At 38.8% G+C, this 10,577-nt stretch overlaps 1 protein-coding gene across 1 annotated transcript; it reads left to right on the top strand.

Annotated features, from left to right (window-relative positions):
- Positions 1 to 4,402: 4,402 nt before the first annotated feature.
- On the top strand, positions 4,403 to 6,357 carry HESX1 (HESX homeobox 1; the record flags this gene model as incomplete). Its single annotated transcript, XM_082289075.1, has 4 exons — positions 4,403 to 4,616; positions 4,725 to 4,930; positions 5,239 to 5,340; positions 6,259 to 6,357. 4 exons carry the CDS (start codon positions 4,403 to 4,405, stop codon positions 6,355 to 6,357), a joined length of 621 nt encoding a protein of 206 aa, XP_082145201.1.
- Between the last annotated feature and the right edge of the window lie 4,220 nt (positions 6,358 to 10,577).

Raw genomic sequence — 10,577 nt, 5'->3', positions numbered from 1 at the left:
CGCCCCCCGCGCGCCCGGCCTCCCCATTGGCCCGCCTGCCCCGCCTGCCCGGCTGCCCATTGGCTGGCGGGCCCGCCCGTTCGCGCGCAGGCGCGGGGGCTGAGGGCGGGGTCGCTCGCGCGCGGCCCCTCAGGGCGGAGGCTCCGCACCGGGAGCGGCTCCGTGCGGGGACCGGAGTGGAGGCAGCCGGGACGTGTCCCTGCTGAGGTGACTGCTCGGCAGTGCGGGTCATGAGTGTCAAGCAAAGTGCCCTCCCAGCTCTGTTTGTGCTCTGGGCGTTGCTGTCGTCTCTTCATAAACAATTACCCTGGGGGCCACCCCACAGCGGGGGAGCCCGCTTGGGTCCCTGCCGTTATGAAGCATCTTTGGCCCTCTTTCTATGTTACCTGGAGCGTCCCTTTTGGAAGTCGCCTCTTAGCCCTGCCATGTGGATGGTCCTCCCAGGTGGAGGCCAGTCAATTCTACCGTGCTTGTAGTGAGAGGACAAGAGGCCTGAAGCTGAGATGGGAGATTCTGATTAGATATTAGAAAATAGGCTCTCTGCTGTCTTAGACTGAGGAAGTGTGGTGCTATAGATTGGGGACTGATTTTAAATGCTCAAAACTATTGAGGGTTCACAGGAATCGAAACAGATCATTGGTTAGACTTGAAAACTGGTTCAGCTCTGAAATTAGTGTAGAATCACTAAGGTTAGAAAAGACCTCTAAGATCATCAATCCCAGCTATTAATCCAGCAGCCTGTGTTCACCACTAAACCATGTGCCCAAGTGCCACATCCTCCCCCCTTCTGAACACTTCCAGGGATGGTGATTGTCAGTGTCTGACCACCCTGCCTGTGAAGAAACTTTTCCCAATATCCAATCTAAACCTTTCCTGGCACAACTTGAGGCCGTTTCTTCTTGTTCTGTCACTTGTTACCTGGGAGAAGAGACTGACCCCCACCTGGCTACAACCTCCTTTCAGGTAGTTTTAGAGAGCAAGACTTTGTAGACTGATTATACTTCTTAGCTGGAAAAAAAAAAAAAAGAGGCAGTTCCCTTGTTGGTTTTGCCTATTTGGGACCAGGTGAACTTAGTATAAGAACAGATTAGAAAGTGCATTAAGTCATTTAGCAGAGTAAATGATAATGATTGTGCAGTCTTGCTATGGAGACCTGTCTTTATGTTGTATCAGGTCATGATTTACCTTTAAAAGCAGATAAAAGACAGGGCTGGTGTGTTAAATTACAGACAATTAAAGATTTTTGAGGTGGCTTTTTGTTGGTTTGGGTTTTTTGGTGGGTGGTGTTTTTTAAGGTTTTTTTTTGTTGTTGTGTTGTTTTGTTTTTCCCTGTAGGGAATGGTGAAGAAATTTCCAAGTTAATGCTCTGTTCAGTCAATTCATTTACCAGCTCAGCCCGTGACTCACCTGACTGAAACAAGTCACGGCACCTCTCCCTTCCCCTGTCAACGAGGGTAATAATTCAGGGTTATCTTACAAAGTATTTTAAAGACTAAGTCTTGTACCTGTAACCATGTGACAGGGCATTAACATTGGTTCATGACCTATAAATAGATGTGACCAAGTTCTACAGCAGTCTCCTGTAAGAAATTAGTCTGGTTTGTACTGTAAGATGCATTTTCCCAGCGGAATTCAGGAAGGTAGTAACTTTAAGTGGACTGGGTTTAGTTAGCTTTGTGTATTTACAGCTGTAAGTGGCATCCAAAAGTTTTACTTGAGCTACAAATTTGACGGCAACAAATGTGATAGTAATGAATTGAAGAATCCCTCTGAATCCTCTTAGCGTGGTTTTAGTGTTACACTGTTTTCAGTATTGTAGGTCTTTTGTTAGTGTGTGAGGGGTTTTTTGTTGTTGTTTGGGATTTTTGATTTGTGGGGTTGGGGTTTTTTGTTTGATTTGGTTTTTTTTTTAGGGGGGTTGGTTTTTGTTTGGTTTTGTTTTTTGTTGTTCTTTCTCCAAAATATCTACTAAGAGGCCTTAAAAACGTGGGGAACTAACCCTTGGCACTTTGTCAACAGGGAGAAGAGCAGCGAACAGATCTTTAGAGGATGCCAGATGTGTGCCCTTATGGAGAGAATATTTTGCCTCTGCTGGAGGGTGAAAGCTGTGTGGATAAGGCAGGCTTTATTTGCAATGTTTCCCACTGTTTAACACTGTTTATCATACTTTTGCTAGTGGCAACTTTGGATTAACCTTGAATTTACCTGCCTTCACTCAATCTCCCTTTGCCAAAATAGCTTTTACTTCAGCCAAGAAATAGCTAACTGCTTTTGTTTTGTGAAAATTGGTGTTACCATTTTGAGGTATTCTTGCTTTTAAAAAACTTGGGAATTTTGCAGTTGGCTTTGAATATAATACTTGTTATTCATGTTCAAAACATATTTGAAAGAGAGCTTTATGCAGTATGACTTCTGAGGTGGTGAAATAGTGCTGGGTAAAGAAGTTGTGGGAAGGGTGTGGTGAAAGGCAGATTTTTGGAGTGTGATAAGTAATCAAGAAAGATAATATATACCATTTATGCCTTTTAAAAAACCTGGAAAAAAAATATTGCCCAGGCTCTAGTGAAAGGTGACCCAGCAGTGGAGTAGCAGTGGGTGAGAAGAGCAAAAGGCAGCAAGAGTAAGGGCTGGGGCTTCAGAGCAAAGCCCCCAAGAGCTCTCAGTGTGGTCTCTTGGGCTGGTGTAAACAGCCCTCGGAGGCTTCCCATCCGTAAAGAACCAGAGCTTCATCTACTGAAGAGATGAACTCCACTGTCCCTGGGCAAAAAATAGTGGTGCAAAGTCTGAAGGGGAGATTAGTTTGCTCCCTCATCAAGTATGTGATGCTGTAAGAGGATTGGATTTGCATATCCAAGGAGCAGTGAGTTTTCCTATTATTGATTACTTAGTATTCCCAGCTTAATGTTTGCTGTGTTGCTCTAATTGCCCCTACAAAGGTATTTAGCTAAAAGTCTATAGGTAATTTCACATGGGTTGCAAGGTAGTATTGGTCATTACTAATGGGCCAAAATAATGAAATACAGTTTTCAAGTGAAGGCTTAAGGTCTATAATGGTGGCTGGAGCTCAGCTTGCAAGTGATCATTGCAGGTGGATTGATGCTGCTTCAAGATCCATTGATCTGTGCTGAGATGTGTCCTTTGTAAGATCACTTCTGGAATTAATCACTTTTTAATAGTTTGGTTTGACAGCAATCTTACTGCACAACACAAAGGCCAGTAGGAGGGGTAACTGTTCCTCCTGAAATGAAAATATTGCTTTCATTTTTGCCTGTTATTTTTGGATAAATCTTGATTTTACAGTGTCTCTACAGAAATTCCTCCTTTTCTTGTCCTGAACCAAAAGCTGGTTTTGAGCATGTAATGTAAACTGTTGTGTAAGTGACAGATGAGCTTGAATATAAAAATGTTATACTCAGTATTTTCTTTATAATGGATGAAATCTGAATTCTGTCAGACTTTGAGCCCCATTACAAAGCCTTTATCTCCTTTCTCCCCATTACTCATAATTTTTTAAGTGTTTGCTCTGTAGGATTTTAATATGCTTCTATTTGCTATAAACCTACGAGAAGGGAGAGGCATCTATGAGAAAAAGGATGCTTTTAAACCTATACATTTGAGTGCACTACTTCTATTACTTGAAGTTTTGCTTTGATGTAGTGAAGAATTATCAGGAAATTTCACATCTGGTATGTTTCAAAAAGGCTGCAACAAAGTTATTTTCATAAGAAAAATGAATGCATGAATTATTTAAAATAGTTGGTGCAACTGTTCCTATTAACTAATCCAGGCACTTGGAAGGCAATTACACTGAGCTTTGACAACACTGCCAACCCACTGCACAGTGCCTTATGCCAAAAGCTATTGTTGTTTTATTGACCACGTTCACCATTACATATGCATATGAAAAAACAGAGGCATTTTCATCGGGATTACCCTAATAGCATTAAGAGATTATTTTTTAAATTTCCTTGGAAGGAAATTCACTTAAATGAGATTACTTATTACTTGACTGGTTTCCTATCATGCTTCTATGTTTAGGTAAGTGGAGTCCATTAGAGTATAAAGTTTTTTAAAAAACTGATTTTATACATTAATGATTTCAAATAAAAGAGAAGTACTACATTTGTGCACAGCTTCTTTTGAGAAAGTTAAGTCGATGCTCTGGTTAGGAGAGATAACACTTTCTGTCCCCCTTGGTGGCCCCCCTAGTGTCACCATTAGTTGCTAATTACTTGCAAACAAATAAACAATTAACTCCTCGTGCCTCTTGGTGGGAGAGTTTTCATTGACATGCTAAAACTTTCTAATAAAGGATTTTAATTAATGACGTTGCAAATCCAACCCCCTTGTCAACATAGCTATAAGGAGACTTGTGGAGAAATGCAAGTACAGTACCCCTGCTATGCTGGCTGAGGGCGAAGGCATGGCCGGTCCCTCGCTGTGTGCTGCTAACACAGCAGCTTCTCCGGATCTGCGCAAGGTGCCCGGCTTTGGAGAGAATAAAACCACACAGTGCTCCTTCTCAATTGAGAGTATATTGGGACTGGAGCAGAAAAAAGATGGCATTCCAGCTGGGAAACCTCACAGACCCTGGATGGATGCATGCAGCAGTTTGGGTAAGTCGGTCTGTTTTGTAACCTCTCAAGATTTCACCCTTTAAAAACATTGGCATGTTTCTACTGCAAACCAGTAAATTGAAGCTCTCCTTTTCTTGTTCTTTCTAGTTTTAGGTGATGACAGTGATCCCCATCGGCAAATCCCTGTTGTTTGCTATGAAAATCCATTATTTCATGCTAGAAGTGATCCAGTGCAAGAGGAAAAAGTTTTCAAATGTGAAAAATATTTTTCAGTCGCTGAAAGGCTGTCTTTCAAACGAGAATTGAGCTGGTACAGGGGTAGAAGACCACGAACTGCATTCACTAGAAACCAGGTAGGGCTTTCCTCCTACTTAACAAATGAGTAACAATGTAGTTTAATAAAATGTTGGAAGAAACCTCTAACAGCTGATAAATTCAGTGTGATGTACCTTGGCAGAGAGAAATGTAATCAGGAACTAGTGTAAATTAACAGGAATGTTGCTAATTTCAGCAGACCTCTCTTTATCTATGGAATCAGAATTGTGCAAATACTGATCAGAAGTCTCCTGTTGAACAAACGAAGCTGTTATTTTATTTATTTTATGTTTTACTGCTATGAACATAGTGATAACTATTCAACAAGTGTGTTTAATCTCCTCAGATTGAAGTATTGGAAAATGTTTTTAAAATGAACTCCTACCCCGGCATTGATATTAGAGAAGAGTTAGCTCGCAAATTAGAGTTAGATGAAGACAGGATCCAGGTAAATAAAAATTTATTTGAACTTTTCTGTAATTCCAGCTGTATGTACTCTCTGGATATATAAGTAAGTAGTTTGACAGCAGTAATAAGGATGTTAATATTCTCAGTTTAAATCAATGTATATATGTGCCTTCAATGATTTGTGAAATGGAAACCATCGAATTCCTTCTGAATTCTAAAGCCTTCCATAGCATTGATGAGGTATTCATCACTATAATATTTCCACAATATCTGCTCTGTTAATCTCTAGTTATTATGTGCAGAACTTGATCATTTCCTTACAATCATATTTATATTTTGCTTGTCACCATATTTGAAAAATGTATTTGAAACAAGTATGGACATAATTTGTGTGACTGCCTGCACATTTTGCAAGACTGCCAGCAGAGCATAGATGTGTTAAATAAGTGTTTGAACCTATGTCTTCATCTTCCAAAAGCAAAATCTATTCAGGGATATTAATTATTGATTTCCAGGTAGTTCAGTGTGATAAGAAGCATACTGTAAACATTAGAATTTGGGCTTTGCTTTGTTTTTTATCAGGTTTTTGATGCAAGTATTATATTTGGCCTGATGGGAAACTTGATGTTGCAAATAGTTAAGCAGCTGAAGAAATAGCACCATAAGTGTGTGAATTCCAGATGTTCAGGATCTTCCAGGGTCTGATTCTGTCACTGAATTTAATACCAGTTTTTATATTAATTACAGTGAAGCTGATTCTTACTTTCCAGTTAAGCTGGGGATATTATTTTCTTCATCTATGGTGTTAAAATTACAGCAGGTAGCTACATGCTATCATCTGCAGATTTAAAATTTATATTGAACTTGCAAACTGGTGTCACCATACAAATGTGTAATGCTGTGTGAATACTTTCCACTGCTGTATTTCTGAAAAGCATCCCTTCTCTTTCCATTTTAGATCTGGTTCCAGAACCGTCGTGCAAAGCTGAAAAGATCACACAGAGAATCTCAGTTTCTAATGGTGAAAAACACTTTCACCTCCAGCCTGCTAGAGTAGAAGGAAGGATGGCTTGCTGTTACAGTACTACTGCAGAAAATGAATGATTATTCATAACCTGTATTAAGTAATGATATAGTAATTATGATTTTATGCTCAGATTTGAAATTTTATTATAATTTTCATTCAAATAAACTGTAAATACTTGAAGTATTATTATAATCTACTTTTTGTGGGAAAAGTGAACTTTTCCTATATACTTGAGTAAGAATTTTCAAAGAAGTTGAGATATTTTTGCAGTTCAAAAAAATGCAAACCCTGGGTTGCACAAGATTTTCAGCTACTATCAATTACTGCAGGTGACTTGACAAAGCTTTATGGTTTTAGGAGAAGTCTGTTTCAAGTCTGAAATAAACCAGATGCAAAATAAATTTTGCTACTGGAAACAGTTTGTCACATTGGAGTTTAAATAGCTTATTTATAAAGAATATGATAGTTTTCATAAAGAACATGGTTTTTAGAAAAAGGTGTCTCAAATGGAAGGACTAATATTCAACTGGCTCTTCAGTTTGAACAATTGCTCAGTTAAAAGAAGCTGACAATTATAATCTTTTTATATAATTTTAATTAATTTAGGCTATTTGCCTGTTTAATTCTTTAACTTGGTTATCTCCTCTCTTGTCAGTGTAAGTGTTCCAGTTATGGAAGTTGCCCTATTATCTTTCAATGACAGAATGTAGCATTTCATGGGATCAAATCAGTGGGGACCAGGCCGGGTATGCAGATCATTGCCATTAATTTTAGGGTGTTGAATTAATTTTTATCGAACAGTACAAGAAAGTTAATTATCCTCATATTTGATATTCATCCTGAAGTCAAGGAGAGCCTTATATGAAAAAACCCCACCCAACTCTTCATGGCCACAATGTAGGGAAACATTGTAAGTACAGGTTTATGCTGCTCTTTGTTCAGCAGAGCTCTAAGCACTTGTCCCAAGTGCTGGTGACCTTCTGTTAGACTCCAGCCTATGTTTCTTGCTAGACATAAATTCTACATTATCTCATGAACAAACACAGTATTGCTCTTCCTCTCTCCATGCTTGTATCCATATCTGTTGTCCAATAGGATGAAAGGTAAGTTGAGAAAATGGGGTGATAGAAAAAAATCATTTTATATTGTCTCATACAAAAAAAAAGCTAAAACCCAACAGGAGGGATGATCTGACTTCAGTCCTTACTTAGTATTTTGAATGATAGTTTGAGCTATGAGAGTTTAAATTAAAAAAACATTTCTGTATTTTCTGAAAAATATCACTGAAAAACTGCATTACTTTAGAACTGGGCTACAGATATTGGCCCTTCTGTGTTCTTAACTTCATTGGCTCATTGCCTTCAATTTTATACAGAATCCTAAAAATCTTGAATTGTTTGACTTTGCTCCTGGAAATCTTATTTTAATATGAAAATAACAAACTTTTATCTGATATTGAAATGTTAATTTTTTTGTGCTTTGTTGGATTTGGGAAATAACATTCCTAACTGAACTTCTGTTGTATCCTGCATTCCAAAATACTTAAGGGAACATTCACAAGTAAAGCAATTTAAATTGAGCCAGATCCATTAGGAATAGTTTTTAGAGAAATTGAAATCTCAATTCAGATACCTGCCTGATCTGGTAAAGGCAAAGACAATATTGGGAATGCATTCTTCTATTTTGTTTTTCTTCACACCTCAAAACATATATTGCCCATAGTTTAACCTTACTGCAGGTAATCTGAAACTATTGTCTACTTTGCTTCTGGAAAGAAGGTTTCCAGCAGCAACAGATTAGACTAATCTGTACAGAATGATTGCCTAAGAACCTTACTCTATTATCTGGCAAATACCTAAATACACCTAATGTCTGCTATAATGGAACTTGTCTCAAGTGACGGAAGTCTGACAAAGCAATTTAAGAGAAGCAGTAGAATAGTAGCAGAATAATAATAGCACCAGCCCTGGTATCCTGCTCTCCATTAGCAAATGTTACCAGCAGGATCTTTGGTGTGAGGTACTAGGAGTGTCCCACATAGTGCTAAGGGGGAAAGAATTTAAAAGCAGAGTTGCATTATTTCCTTCATTTGGCTTTAGCTTGTTCTTCCCAGAGTAAAGGAATCAGCAAGTCAAAAAAGAGCCTCTCACTTTACATTTATACATGCTCTGACCAGCATGGGTTTAAATTGTGCCCATCACTTTCTCAAAACAGCTGGATTTTTTTCCCCCCTTGAAAAGTATTAGTCTGGACTTCACAGGATCTTTGTCTTGTAGTTGCTGGCAATATGCAGGGCTCCCTTGGCAGTGCGTGTGACAGTTCTGTTACCTGTGCAGGCACTGCCAGGCCAGGAACGGCAGTGGGTGAGGCAGTCGGCAGAGGCCACCCTGGATGCTGGAATCCAGCCCTGCCCCACTTTTGCATGCTTTGCCTCGCAGTGGTTCTGTTTGTCTCTCTGCGCTTCAGAGCGTAGAGTCTCGGTCTTTTTTGTTCTAGTTCTGGCTTAAGCTCATGAAGCCACAACCTTTGCTTCCAGCCATGTTGCCTTGCTTTGGCTCCAGCGATCATTTGACCCTTGTGATAAGCTGATACATCGACTAAGATGGAGAAAAACTGTTGCAGCAAAAAACCCTCTCACTCTTAATATGGGCAAGTCGTCATGTCAACAGCCATCAATAGCTACAATCCTCACTCAGGATGATACTGGGCCTCTGTCTCTGACTGTACTGCAGCTTAAATATTCTAGTAGTGTTTTCCACTTGCTTGCATAGTAATTTGTTTTAAATTGATGTTCTTCTCTTAATTATTGTCTCTATTTTTTTTCTAACTACAAATTTCAGCAATGTGCAGTGCTGTCCAAAAAAGATGTGCTATGCCTATGGTCTAAAAGCAGATTCACGTTAATTTATACCAAAGAGCCAATGCTTCCAAAGTTCTATTTTGATGTTACTTGAAGCATACATAAAACCATAGTTTAAAACTTTAATGTTAGCATCAAAAGCCCAGGTTGAAACAGCATTCATTAAACTGTCATTTAACACTTTGAATCTGCAATTATTTAGTCAAGTCTGTGCTTACAAATAGCAAGCCAGCACACCAGCAAACTACAGGTTATGATTTTTCTTGTGTGTGTGGATACATTTACATTTTTCTACTTGTTCAAAGTTTTGTATTGGAAATACTTTGGAAGAGATGAAACCTGTGACTTTTATAGTTGTATGTAAGAAGATTAACATTGTGCTCAAAGCATTATTAAAAGGAAATGTGACTTTAAAAATAATCCAGCAATTTTATGTGACTGGATTTTAACAGAAGCCTTGTATAAAAGCAGCATAAAATCATTTGCAAACTCCTTCAGTTTATCTAACACGAAAATAAGCTACTCTTAAACGATTGAGACCAACTCTCAGGTTTAACTAACAATCATAAAATCAAAGCTTTCTAGAAATTGGTTGTAAAACAACTTTTCTATTCCTTGGATTGACTTCATTTCCCTATTAATTGTTAGACAGATTATCTTTGTCCCTTTATTTTAAAGGACTGAATATTACATAATTGCATGGGAAATTTAAGGTATTTTATTTCCAAGAATACTTTGGAGCTATAGTGATTGACTTGAATTATTATTTCATGTCCTGTTATTCATGTCATGGATTCACCTTGAATCAAAATCACATTCTATTACTTTTACATGAGCTATTTAGAATATCTTATGTGCATATTTGATAATGAAACAGTAAAAAGACAAAGCAATAATAATAATTATATGAGGGGGAGCTGGGGCTGTTCAGCCTCTTGGGGGGCATAAGGATCCCACCTGATTGCATCATGAAGGGAGTTCTTGTGGTCACAGTGGGCAAACAGGATTGTTGGTGAGGGAGAGGAATCCAGGGCTGCTGAAGAGCCTGCAGTTCTAGATTCCTTTTGGGAGGGATAGTGCCTGGACTTGCGGGACATGAGGGGGTTACACAGAAAATATGGAAACCAGTCTGTCTGTTTTGGGCACCCAAAATTGATACTGGTGGGGCCAGCAGTATTTTCAGGAGAATCCTGAAGAGTGAAATGCTGTTTTGCATGGCACAGTGTTACCACTGAAGTTTTCCTTTCTTAGATTGACTAGCAAATTGGAAAACTAATCATGTACTTGTTGAGTTTAGAAACAGCAATAAGGATTTCTTCTAATATCTGTTTTTTTGCAGGACACTATTTATTAAGCAGGGAGGTAAGACCATGATCAAAAATGCTTAGGG

The sequence above is a fragment of the Coloeus monedula genome (assembly GCF_965178545.1).
Source record: "Coloeus monedula genome assembly, chromosome: 11".
NCBI classification, from domain to species: Eukaryota; Metazoa; Chordata; class Aves; order Passeriformes; family Corvidae; genus Coloeus; species Coloeus monedula.
Note: the sequence above shows the minus strand (reverse complement) of the source record. Positions and strands in the feature narration are given on the sequence as shown.